General features: G+C 37.1%; 1 protein-coding gene across 12 annotated transcripts in view; it reads right to left on the bottom strand.

Annotated features, from left to right (window-relative positions):
- Positions 1-14,099, bottom strand: part of JAK2 (Janus kinase 2) — an 83,619-nt gene that overhangs the window by 23,530 nt on the left and 45,990 nt on the right. For all 12 annotated transcript variants that reach the window (XM_074533047.1, XM_074533048.1, XM_074533050.1 and 9 more), the window contains 9 exons: positions 13,730-13,875; positions 12,250-12,571; positions 10,374-10,493; positions 7,861-8,018; positions 7,043-7,154; positions 5,210-5,396; positions 2,981-3,108; positions 2,336-2,470; positions 880-967 (listed from right to left, as the gene is read on the bottom strand). In XM_074533047.1, coding sequence (XP_074389148.1) covers positions 880-967; positions 2,336-2,470; positions 2,981-3,108; positions 5,210-5,396; positions 7,043-7,154; positions 7,861-8,018; positions 10,374-10,493; positions 12,250-12,571; positions 13,730-13,875 — 1,396 coding nt within the window. The remainder of the gene's footprint in view (positions 1-879; positions 968-2,335; positions 2,471-2,980; positions 3,109-5,209; positions 5,397-7,042; positions 7,155-7,860; positions 8,019-10,373; positions 10,494-12,249; positions 12,572-13,729; positions 13,876-14,099) is intronic.

Raw genomic sequence — 14,099 nt, 5'->3', positions numbered from 1 at the left:
CCCTAATGAAGGTAACCACCTATATAATATGCCCATACAATTATAAAATGCTTCCTTTCATACAAGTTTCTAATCACAGAAAAAAAAAAGGGTTTTGAGCAAACTGACATCTCAGCCGAAAGACTGAATGAAGAAGAAAAAATGTCAAAGTGAGATCCAACAGTCATATTTGCAGTCACATTAGCATATGGCAACCATCCAAACTTAACATCTCATTTCAAGATGGTACAAGTGTATTTCAGGTATTCTTAAAAAAATCTTATTGATACACAGTCACAAAGCTGTAAGCTAAACTGGAAAGACATTAAACTTTTGCAGACAATGCAAACATTTTATTGCTGCTACAATTTTGTAGTGTGTTTGCTGAATTACCAGGACCTCATATTTTTCACAACGGGATCTCTAAACCAAACTTCCCAAAGTTATATTTGTTTTCATAAAGTCAGCACAGGTGGAAAAGGGTGGCAATGTCTGTTTCTGATCACAATAAATGAAGATTTTTCTGGGTAGCACAGTACCTCCCTTTCTAGATAACCACAGCTGATGCAATGTAAGGATGCAATTTTTCTGGCACTTCAAAATCTCATTCCAGAGGCACAGCAAAACTCATCTCAGACAGAACAGACATGACTGAGTCATCTACAGAGGTTACTATTCACACTGACTGTACTTTAAACAATTTTCCCTTTTCTTTTTTTTTTTAACTAGCTCTCAGATACCAAGGCTAATACTGCAGCAGCATGAACATGTATTAGCTGTCCAGCTGGTGTTGAACTTCTGCTGTTTTGTTTGGTTTTTCTCTGGTTTTATCCAAAAACAATGTCAAACTCTAGTAGAGACTTATAAAAATTGGTAAAAAAAGAATTAATTTCTACTCACTCTCTTCTCCACAAACACAGACTCCATAATTTAGCACCAAGTGTTTGTAAGAAAGCTGGCTCATCATACTTGCTGCTTCAAAAAAGGACTTTTTGGAAGGAGAGGGAGAGATTGAGAAAGAAAATACATCAGTAAAAACAAAGCCCCAAAGTTCTAATAAATTTACTAAAACAATTTTTTCAAAACATTTCAACTATCTCTTTGCAAAGACCCTATGTAACATATTTTATATTGTTGTTGGTTTGTGTTTGGCAACTGTTTCTTGTTTGGTTGGTTTTTGCTTCAGTGTTTTTGTCATGGAGGTTTTTTCCTAATATTCTTTTTCTAAATAACTGGCGCTACACATTTCAGATAGGTTAAAAGCCTCTTTTTCTCTGCCGGCAAGTGTATCTCAACATTTTTAAAATAATCTTTTTTTTTTTTTCAGCGTCAATTACCTAGGTAAATTGAAGGCAAATTTATCATACACTATTCACTTTCTAATTTATTCTGTGATATGCACTGTTCAGTTTCCAATTTATTTCTTTGTAGCACATTATTAAGTTAAAACACAAAAATTATTATGTAATTCATCCACTACAGCAAGACCTTCTCCAACTTTTTCAGGAGAGTTTCAAATACTTTTAATGCTTTCTTTATTTTTTTTATTCTGTTCAGTGGCATCTCCACCTACACTTGCTTGTGTACTGGTTACTCACCCAACAAATGAAGTGAAAATGAGAACATTTTCCTTCAGGTGACTATATGTTTATTTATATCCTCTGAACTTTTAGTAACTGATTCATACTTTAAAATATAAATTTATTACCTATGTTATCAAAAGCAGTTTTATAAAGTTACATTACTATAATAAACATTACTACATCTTGTGAAATTCAGTTCTCACATACAGAGCCTTGGGCTTGATTACACTACCAGTTCATTAGTTTGCGCACAAAAGCATTTCAGGTCTGCTAAAAGCACCACTCAAAAAGTGAGAGGGCTCAGTAATTATGGGTGAATCCATGTATGCCAAGTCTTTCTCATGCATAAATACTTCTAATTACTTGATTTTATTGGAAATCTGAAGACACTCGATCCAGAGGAAGCTTTTTTCATAAATGGTCCCTTGTCTGTAAACAATGAATTTACTGGTGAAGACTATCCTGTCGCCATATCACCCCTCCTCTGGTACTTTAATTGTATAAATTACTTGTTCTTCAGATCTCAGTGGGTAGTTCTGAATTCTCTCACAGGTGGTGGGAACAGGGGAAATAAAGTACATAGGTGTACTTCCCAAAGCCAGTCTCAAATCCATATTCCCAGTGCCACAAGTCTAAGCATGAGCTTGGTTCAGCAAACAACTCTACCACACAAATACTCATTTATGAAGTAAATAGGTAATGCTTATGAAAAGAAGACTAATGCTCAGCATAGCATGGACAAATGTTATATAGCAGTCAACAATCACACCAACCTCAGAGTAGTTTCTGTGCACTTTATCCAGCACCTTTAAAAGAACTTCAGTTTGATGGAGCTGGCCATAGTCTCCCACTTCTTTCCTTACACCTTTGAAAATCTTAGTAAATGTGCCCTGTCCAAGACTCTCCTCCTAAAAGGAAGGAAGGATACAGACAGAATAAAATCAAAAATATCTGCCTGTTTTAAAAGACATCTTTAGAACCCCACCCTGTATAAGCATATGCAAGTCTTTAGAGGTGTGCTGGCTGTAGAGTCCAGCTGAGAAGGAAAGGGAGCAACTATATCAGAAACATCTTAAATTTTTGCTTGTTTTTTATTGACTACTCAAGGATCTCAGAAAACAACTTGCTGCAAGAACCAGAGAGGAAGCAATTCCATTACTTAACGGAATGCTATGTATTTAGACATCTCTAGAACGAAGTAACTGTTACTGCAGTCCAAACAATGCTTCTTAATTATAAAAAAATAGTTATTTGCATTACTGAAAAACAAAAAAAATTATTTTCCACAACTCTAAGGAAAGATTACAGCAAAATCTCCCAGCTCAGGTAAGATTCTTTTAAACACATGCCTAGGTTTTTAAAACTCGGTGCATATTAAACCCAAAATCTGCAGTAGAAAAAGCAACAAAGTGACTTACGAATATTAAGTCCTCATTACGGATTTTGTGAAAAACCATCTGATTGACATTATTGTGTCTCTGTAGCATAGGTGATGAAGGTACATCAGAAACGCTATTGCTTCTGAAGACTAGGAGATTTGATTTATCTGGGAGAAGAAAAAGGAAAAGGAAAACGGAAGTAAATTTGTAAAATATAAAACTAAACCAATAGTGTTTCAGAAGGGTTGATAATGAGGGGCTCCTGATTCAACACAAACAAGATAGCACATTGAGATCAGTGTAATTTAAAAGCCACAGAGCATTAAACTGAAATCAAAGTCTGATATTTTCTAATCAGCAAAATCATCTAGGTTCACTCATGAGTTTTATGTTTCTTTTGACAAACATAATGAAAATATTCCTAGCTCCCTTCATATTTTAACTGCTGCATTATTTGTAATAACAATTGGGGATGGAAAAGAGGACGTAAATTACCTTCTTTTATAATACAAAGTCGAGCAAGTCTTATACTAAAACTAAATCTGAAAAGTATGTCTTTGTGGGTATCTGCTTATATCCATGATTATATTTATTCAATAATTTATCATTCTGATGCATATACATTTTTTATTTTAATGGAATAATGTTAAAAATTTATTCTCTATAATGTGCATACATATTTACTTGATACATAATTTCTAAGGTCTTGAATCCATTGGCTACTTTCAATCAAATTTGAGAGAAGTAAAAGTTGTATCATATAGTCTGTTCTGGCAAGTTTGTCTTTAAAAAAGAACTTTGATAAAGACAAAGACAATATTAAACTGCATATAGTACTACTTAGAAGGGCAGATATTTAAAGATTTCATAAAGGAGAAAGATATGACTATCAAAGACAGGGGAAAAAAATAAATGCAAATGCAAGAAAAATCCCCTCCTCAGGCAGAAGCCCTATTCCATGTGTAATTTTTAAGTATTAAAAAGGAGCTGAAACCACACTGCAGACTTGACATAGCTCAGCTAAGATCAACAATGACAGAAATTCACTGACATTGTTGGTTCCATTGCCTTTGGAAGTATTCTCAGTGATAAATAATTCATTTAGTAGCTCTTTCCTTCTCAAGACATGAAAATACTTGATGTAAGAAGAAATGCTGCTGCACACAATCCACTGCAATTAAGAAACCAGTTTTGCTTCTAATCACAAAACTGGTTACCATGATTACTTCTGGAAGACTATCTTACACCAAAATTCTGCAGACACCACGACTGTAAACTATGAGTAAGAAGATGAATAAATAGATCAGTGAAATAAAAAAAAAAAACCCACACAAATGTATCACAGAATCACAAAATATTTTGAGTTGGAGGGAACCACAAGGATTATCAAGTCCAGCTCCTGGCCCTGCACAGGACCATCCCCAAAAGTCACACCACAATGCCTGAGAGCATTGTCCAAACACTTCTTGAGCTCTGTCAGGCTGGTGCTGTGGCCGCTTCCCTGGGGAGCTGTTCCAGTGCCCAAACACCCTCTGGGTGAAAAAGCTTTTTCTAATACCCAACCTAAACCTCCCCAACACAGATTCAGGCCATTCCCTCGGGTCCTGTCACTGTCACCACAGCGAAGAGATCAGTGCCTGTCCCTCCTCTTCCCCTCATGAGGAAGCTGTAACTGCAGTGAGGCGTCTCCTCATTCCCCTCTTCTCCAGGCTGAACAGAAAAACTGACTTCAGCCACTCCTCATACAGCTTCCCCTCCTTTGGACACTCTCCAGTAGCTTTATATCTCTCTTATTGTGGCACCCAGAGCTGCCCCAGCACTCGAGGTGAGGCTGCCCCAGTGCAGAGCAGAGCAGGACAATCCCCTCCCTTGCCTGGCTGGCCATGCTGTCCCTGATGCCCTCAGGCCATGCCTGGCCCTCCTGGCTGCCAGGGCACTGCTGACCCATGTTCAGCTTTCCACAGACCAGAGCTCCAGATCCCTTTCCAAGGCACTGCTCTCCAGCAACTCATTCCCCAGTCTGTACATGCAGGGTTGCCCCATCCCAGCTGCAGGATCTGACATTTTCCTTCATATGAAACTTTGTATGGCAGGTGATTGCCCCATTCTCTGATGTCTCTTTAAAGGGCTTCCCTGCCTTCAAGGGCACCAATAGTTCCTCCCAGTTTTGTATCATGCATCTACCTGAGAGCCATTTAGTATTAACTTATTTTTTAAGTCTTTAATCTAGAAAATAGAAAACTTTCTGCTTAGAAATCTCTCTCTTACCTTTTGGTTTTGGAGGACAGCATTTGATGAACTGGAAAATTATGCTGTCTGAACGGACAGTTTCTGTCTGGTAACAGGTCAAGAGATCCTTAAGATTACTAAAACTTCTCTTGGTTCCACTAAGATTATATTCTCCGTTCTCATTCTTCGTAATTAAGCAGTGCTTATAATCTGTAGTACTGTCACGCTGCAGAAAATTTTTCCATTAAAAATGAAATTGATTAATATTTAATATTTGAAAGCTTATCTAAATGTATAGCACTCTACTAATTAGAGAAAGGATGCTTCAGTAAAATATGATCATCATTTGTTATTTTGTTCTCACTATGTAATATTGATTCTGAGAAAACATGACTCTACTCCCATCACTGGAACTACCATGTTGATGCTAGAGAAAAACAAATGTTAATGAAATCTGAAAAGATGGAGCTGAGAAAACAGATAATGGATCCTAGGAAAAATCCTTCAGAGCTATTAAGGAAAGCTCATTCACCCTGACATGGGGTTACATCAAATCAAAATTTTGCTGGAAGCAATAGCCCTAATGCTTATGCTCCATGTTTGTTTGGCAGATTTGGAGGTCTCAGATGTAATTCTGCTTTTGTGTCATCTCCAGCACAGTTCTAAGAAATTACTTCCTAATATGTGTTTTTAATATGCACTGAATTATTTTCACAAAGACTCTTGACAATATACCATTAAACATTTTTAAGCAAGATGAACTCTTAATAGTGCTTTTGTGATGCTATATCTCAATCCTGCAACAAATGTTCCAACAAATTCTGAATATAAAAATCTTCCAATGACTTGCTCAAGTCTCAGAAAAAGAAAAAAAATTTGCGGTAAAGTCACTTAAAGGCAATGGTAGTCTTCTCTCACAAGCTTGACTCTCAACTTTGCCTCTCTAAGCTAGTTCAGGAACTGATTTCTTTGTCTACAAAATTCCCTACCAAACATACCTCACTGATTGGACACTACATTTCTCCATTCACACATCAGCATTACTTGGTCATTTTCAGAAATGTACCTATCTCTGACAGTATTAGCAAACTTGCTAGCTCGCTGTATACCAGCAGGAAAATTCTAGTATTACCTTTCCTAGCTAAAAACACAAAGGGAGCTCTGCTAATGTAATTAAGGATAAATCCATTCTTGAAAAATGATCATGAAATTATTTAACAGCAATAATAAAGCATTATGTCATCACTAGCTGCAATGCCAGAGAGAACAGGTACATCTGGTTCTCTAAGTACCCATATGCATTTCCAGGGTGGTTTTCTCTCTAGCTAACAACAGAAATACCCAGGAGATTTGTGTAGATGTAACAGCTGCCGAATAATATGGTAGTATTGGGGATGAGGACAAGACCCAAACCCAGAAGAACCTGTGAAGGAGGCACTCTCAGATTGTCAAAGGCTGCATACCCAATCTAATGGAGCCCCACTTGTGTGGGGGGGGGAGGTATGTGGAAAACCCAGGGAAAAACTCAAGTAAAAATCCCCAAATGTTAAAAAATTAGAAAACCCATCAGATTGCTCCAGCTCCATCTCCCAAATATTTATCCCAACATCACAGTCCCAAGATCCATGTCATTATCTCCAGAACTCATAGGCTCTCTTCCCTTGGTCTCCAAGGCATGTGCATCAGCAATTCTGTATCAACTCTGACGTTTCTCACAAGAGCCTGAAAATTACCCTGTCTGACAAAAGTAGCTATAGAATATACATACCAGACAAACATTCTGGCGGAAAATTCAGAATCATTTACTGAACATCTCAGGCTCATTGTTATATCACAACAAAAATTAAATAGGCATTAAGACAGAATACAAACCTCTATAGCAAAGGTAAGGAAGTATTTCTTAAAATCTTTAGGACTGCAGCGAAGGACATAGAAACCAGTCTGATTACCCGCCTTCTTCAGTTTACTGATAGCAAAGTCCATGCTGCAGTAAAAAGAAAATGTTTAATGCTGCATAATTGCAAAATGCATAAATATAAGATGTTGAGTAATGAGCAATATTAACAAATATCTAATAGAACAATAAGTAAAGCTTTCAATTTTGTACAGCTTTAAGATAATCTCTCTGCCCTTTATTTTTCAATATATAGGGTGATTGCTTATGTCGAGAGCAGCATATTGAATTTTTTTTATACTAAACCATCACAATTATTTATCCAATAAGAAATGTTAAGGGCTAAAAAAATATATTCCCCACAGCTTATGATATGATTTTCAACATGCATTATGAAAGAAGCTATAATAAAATTACCTAACAAATAAGCTTAAATTAGCAAAACATTTGTGTGGCTGAAAAAGATGGGTTTAACCAGGAAAATGGCTAACAAGAAAAAAGAGCTGAAATAAAACAACATTCATTATTATTATAAGAACTAATTTCCTCTTAAACAAGTCTTGCTAACTCACTATTTCTATCCCTATCAAGGAATTATCTTTCCACCTAATTTTTATAACACGTCACAAAGGCACTGTATTTTACAAGTGAAAAATAAGATGAAAAATATAAAGCATTTTATGTTACATAAAAGCAATTAAAAACATTTTAAGATGCCTACCACAGCTCACAGACAACTAAAGCTCATCTTCCAAAAAAATATTGAATTATCATATTACTAAAAAAAAAAACTTACAAAATTGGCCCATGACAGTTGCTTTGGATATTTTCAAGGACTGATGGTGGAGCTACTTCTTTACAGAGATAATGATGGGCATCCGCTGTTAATCTGTAATATCCATCAATTAATGATACAAAGGAGAGAGCTTCTCTTAATGACTGAAATTCAGCCTCCTGTTCAATTGCCAGAAAACAATGTGGGGGTAGAGAGGGAGAGAGAATTTCAATTTTTAATAGGCAACAAAAAATTCCTGAATATGCTAATGCTATAAAAGATATGCATACTTATACACATTAAAGACATTAATAAAAGCAGTTTTTAACTGATGTTTGTACCTTCTACCTTATTGTTATGATTCAAAACTTGATAGCAACCTTCAGTGTTCAATATCAAATCCAAACCAAAGAAAACAGAGAAGTTGTGGATGCCTTATCCCTGGAACAGGCTTTTGAGCAATCTGCTCTAATGAACCATGTCCCAGCCCATGGCAGGGGCATTGGAACCAGCTGATCTTTAAAGTCCCTCCCAACTCCAACCATTCCACGATTCTATGAAATCTGCCTTAAAAAAACCAAAAACCCTTAGTCTAAATAGATGAAACAGCAGAGTAATGCCAATATGAAAGCATGTGAAAGGGAAAAACAAGTGGATACAAGTCAGCATGCAGATACCTACTGCACTGCCAATGCAGTCTGGTTCATTTCCCTGAAGGAAAGCCTTCACTTATCAAAGATTTATATGTCTGCCTTCAAGCAGAAAAGAAAAATCTCCAGGAAAGTACCTGCCTGAAAACTTAACTACTAGTCAGCAAAAACTGGCATCCTCAGGTGGATCATAGACAGAAGATGACGTTTTACTACTATGAAGACTGCTACACTGGAGAGGAGCAGGGAGAAAAATGGTGTGGTCAAAGGAAAATGGGTGTGAAAAAAGGTCTTATGCACAGTATGATTAACAGATAAAAGCAGGGAAAAAATTACATTAATCTGCAGCAAAATATTAATTGCTGCAAATAAAACAAAAACAGAGAAGCATTTTCTGAGCCACCCTAGGTTTCATTCAGTAGCGTAACCCAAGAGAACAGGCTTTAGTATTCTTTGCCTGTGACACCAGAGACATACTTAGCTGAGCACATTTGGCAAGTTCTTTGCTAGAGAGCAATAAGAAGAGGTGTTTTTGAGTAAGTGTTAAGAATTTAGTGTCTTCAAACTCCTTTTTAAGAGGACCAGGACCAGGACACAACTGCAGACCATGGCGCAGACCATGGTGAAGCAGCTGTGCCTCTGCAGCCCATGGAAGTTCATAGTACAGCAGAGATCCCCCTGCAGCCCATGAAGAACCTCATGTCACAGAAGCAGGATATGCCTCAAGGAGGTTGTGACCCCATGGGAAGCCTACAGGGAAACACAGATGTTGGCAGGATTTGTGGCCCCATGAGCCACTATGGAGCTGTGGAGAAGCCTGTTCCTGGAGAACTGCACTTTGTGGCAGTGACCAGCACTGGAGCAGTTCATGAAGAACTGCATCCTGTGGAAACAATATGCATGGGAGAAGTTCATGAAGGACTCTCCACCACTGGAGGGATCCCTTGCTGGAGCAGGGGATGAGTTGAGGAAGACTGAGAGGCACAGACAACATGCAATGAACTGACCACACCTGCCATTCTCAACGCTCTACACTGCTGACGGGAAGGATGTAGAGAATAAGGAATAAAGTTGGCCCATAAAGAAGGGAGGGGTGGTGGGAAAATATTTTTAGGATTTTTTATTCTCATTACCCTACTCTGAAACAAATTCAAATAATTTCCCCAAGTCAATTCTGTTTTGTCCATGATGGTTAAAACGTCAGCAATATCTATCCTTATCTTGACCCACAAGCCTTTCATTGCATTTTCTCTCCTCTGTTCAAGCTGAAGAGGGGAGTGATTAGAGCAGATTTGGTGGGCACCTGGTGCCCAGCCAGGATCAGCCCACCCCACAATTCTGTGATAGTTATACCTGCTAGAAAGCCTAACTCAAATGCAAGGTTGTAGTTCAAGTAAAAAGCTTTTTATATTTGGGCATAAAACACTTTCTTAAGACCTTCTTCAAAGAATTGTACACAGTAAAAGCAGTAACATTAATTTTGTCCTGATACTTATTTTGTATCATCTCTCTTCAGAACATTTTGAAGCCTTTTTGAATGTGTTGGTCTCTAGCAGACAGCTTATCAGGATACCATGGAAACAGCACACTTGAGAAATGAAACCATGGACTCAGGTTTAAGACTAATAAACAAAAGAACCAATCTGTGTACCAGAAATTTTCCTCAGATATAAACATCTATTTCTATTTCATTTCAAGCACGCAGCTTTGAATGCAGGAAACCTTTAGTGTTCTGATAACACCCCTTACACTGCTGATAGTGTTTAGTTTTATCTCATGCTTAATTAACATAGTCATGGATTATATAATACTATGCATACAATAATCACACAGCTTGCACAAAGCAGTGTCTATTAGAAAGAACAGCAGCCAAAGTAAACAGACCAGATTCTTGCTGTCTTGTTTGTGAATGGTGACAATTCTTCTCTCACCGGAGCCTTCTTGGCTCGCTTGTTTAATGCTGACATCAATTATATCAGGAAAATCACAGTATGTTTGCAAATCCTGCAACAAATACCATACAATTTCAGTAATAACATAAACGGCAATTAAAAATTCTCACCTATTTGCAGCACTGGAACTTCTACAACTCTGAGCTTGTAAGCTAACAACAAAGAGGATTATAAAACCTTAAACATGCCATTACAAGCAAATAAAGCATTTTTTTCCTTTATGGAATCATCACTAGGAACATAAATTGAAGAACAGACAGAGATTCAGGAACCATGAACAGAAATATCCGCATATGGGCTTGCGTTTTTATCATTGGAGATATTTCTTCACTCTGCAGTATTTTATGAACAGTGGAACATTTAGATTACTTGATTACTTTTGTGAGAAGGTTTTTTTTTTTTTTTTTGAGCTTATTATTGGTATCCTGATTAAACAGGTTTAGAAAGCCCGTTAACAATACAAAACGTCATAACTGCATTCAGAGTGATACAAGCTGCAAATCTAGCTGGATGAAGAAAAAGTGTACGGTAGTCCTCTCAGTCCTACCTACTTGTTCTTCTGGTTGGTGAAAATGTAAACTTGCAAAACAAATTTCTTCACAATCTACTCCACCCACATATGGCATTACATACAAATAAATAAAACTTATTTTTCAGTTCAGTATCTAAATAACAATTCACCAGTAAAGCTTACTGAAACGAGTTACAATCATGTTTACAAGCATCCATATTAATTAATCCAGTTTTCAAAACTAACTTTATACATAGTTTCTTTACCAGTGAAAATATATGCAGTGTCTGCCAATAATAGGATGATAACATTTTATTTATGAAAAAATAATTTGGCAATCTATACAAAAACATCATTCATTCAAACACTATACCTACTAAAGGCTTGGTTGCCAAGCTCAAACAGCATAGTATGCATACACGGTGTACACCTAAAACTGGAAATTGCAGAATCTGACATTTATGACAGCTCCTGTCAGAGCACTTTGCATTTACAGGAGAATTAGGGAAGGCAGAGGGCTGATACATAGCAACTATTAATGAAGTAATTGTCAATCTACAAATATTCCAACACCACACTTCAAAAAATATGGGCATGTAATCAGATTTACTTTTTGCTAAGTATTGAAAAAACCCACTAGCATGTAGCATTTTTACAAATTATTACAGCACACTATAGAAATGCAACTTTTTGTACTGTGGTCTTGTCTGCTACATATTACAAATCAAAATTACCAAACCAATGCAATGATTTTGAAAAGAACACACATACTCCAGTTTGCCTTTACTTTTACCTCTGCATAACTCCCACACTCTCAATGTACACTGTTTTGAGTTTCTATCGAGTTTTGGTAAACTCAACATGATGAACAGTTGTGATGGGAAATCTCACACACACACGCACAAAAAATAATACCAAAAAATAAAAATGCAGCAGTACATGATTACTAGCGTTTATAGGAACCACTAAGCACCTGTTCCTGAAGAAAGACTATAGGGACTCCACAATCACACAGATGTCATTTTAAATTTGCTGAGACACTGGTAGGTGTCTAACTGCAGCAGGAAAGAGATAGAAGAGAATTTGCCTCTTGTTTGGAGTCCTTAGATCACAGCTTTCAAAGAAGATTTGGGGAATTTCTGCATTTTATCTACCTGGGGGCACGGTCATTACATTTTCACATTTTTTATATGCCATTGTGAAGTAAAATTTGCCTACCAACTTTTCTTGAGGTAAATCAGAACAAGCTAACTACTCTGTTCCATAACAAGTTATTAAAATAATTTTTTAAAATTACCTGCTCTCCAAGTGTCTCACAGTCTTTAAGTTTTCCCCTTGAACACTGAATTCCACCATTTCCAGTTATTACAACGGTTGCAAAACTTTCCTCTCCAGAAGGACCTCCACCAGGTTCTTTTACTTCAAAAACCTCTGAATAGAAGGCAGGCTGAAGGGTTTCCAGATTTATGAGATACTTAAGTTTCAAGTTTCTGGCAGTAGCTTTGCATTGGCCAAACTGTTGTATAAATTTGCGGAACCTGTACCTTATTCTTTTTCGCGTCAAAATGTGGTAGTCTTGGATTTTTGCTCGCACACACTTAGGTAAAAACATTTTGTAGCTGTGAATACATAACCAGACAAAAAAAGCTACTAATTTTATCCATTAAATCCAGCAAAGATAATTAGTTCTGTGCTAAACAAGACAACATTGAAAACACCTTTACTTCTAAATGTACTGTTATTTTTACAACTGTAAGATAACAAAAATCCTTTTTTAGATCTGTAGTATATTCTTTCAAATAGAGCCCCCCTTTCATTTTCCATTTTTTCCTTCATTCAATTGCAACATAAACTACATAACACCATTTTCCATAATTCAAAGATATCTGTTCCTTCATTAGTGAAGTTCTAAGGTAAGGCAGCAGAAGTTACAAAATTGCTCTGTTTGGTGTAGAAATTGTAAAGAGGATACTGCATGTCAACTACGGGGATAAAGGACAGATTTCCTGGCTGAAAAAACAGGTGGTAGAATAAAAACTGTGGTTGGTTGTCACTGAAGTTCCTGTGTCAGGGACAGAGTTAACTCAGCTGGAGTAGAAACTGATAGGATTGATACACCCAAGTGAGTTGATAAACTCAAGAAAGTTTAGCAGAGATCTGCCCAAGATGGTTAAGAGCCATGACATGAGAGAAGAGGCATATGGGAGCTTGATGTGTTCGGCCTGGAGAAAAGTAGGCTCAAGTATGGTGTTCTATTAATTGTCATCCACCAATATGAAAGGACAAGAGAGGATTATCAGTATCACAGCAGAGACTGATTAGGTACATAGAAAATCTTTCACACTGACCATGGTCATGCAGAGGACAAATGAGTTACAGGGGAATCTCCATATCTGGACATTTTTAGAACTTGACTGGATGAGGCCCTGAGTCCCTTCATCTAGCTTTGAATTCGACCCTGACAGGAACAGGCATGGATCTGATGACATACAGAAGGTGTCTCACCTAAAATTATTGCTTACGTATTTTCTCACACAATAAGCTGCTGCCTTGCCTTTCATCAAGAGAGTCAAATCCATGTCTCCAAATCATGAATGGCCATCACGACACAATTTTTTAATTAATTTCTATTTTACATAATAGGTAAAATTACGTAACTATTTTACATCAACACATCAACTGCCAACAGGTGAACACCTTCTCCTAGGCACTAATGCACAGAAATACAACGTTTAGGCACAAGATAGATGTGAAACAGTTAAAATTTGCGGAATCACCTGACTGAATTGTAAATAGCCATTGGGGTTTGGTCCTTTTCTTTGGCCACTCTCATCATATCTAGAACAGCCATTCCAAGGCATTCTTCTTGTGTTTCGTGAGTAACAGGCATCTGTACCCATCCATCCAAAAAATCAGCTCGCCACTGAAAAAGAATGCAAGAAAGCAAATGAAACCTGGTGTATTGCTGATTAACAAGAATGGAGGTTTGGGGTGCAGTTATTGGGGGAGCTGTGGTTGTGTTGTTTGATTGTTTATATTTGGTTAGGGTTTTATTGGCTTGGTTCTTTAAAGACTGAATGACCTACTTCATCCACAAAAAGATGTACTTATTCATAAGGAATACCAGCTGCTATCATGCTTAGAAGC

This window comes from Zonotrichia albicollis, chromosome Z (genome assembly GCF_047830755.1).
Source record: "Zonotrichia albicollis isolate bZonAlb1 chromosome Z, bZonAlb1.hap1, whole genome shotgun sequence".
In the NCBI taxonomy this organism is placed as follows: Eukaryota; Metazoa; Chordata; class Aves; order Passeriformes; family Passerellidae; genus Zonotrichia; species Zonotrichia albicollis.
Note: the sequence above shows the minus strand (reverse complement) of the source record. Positions and strands in the feature narration are given on the sequence as shown.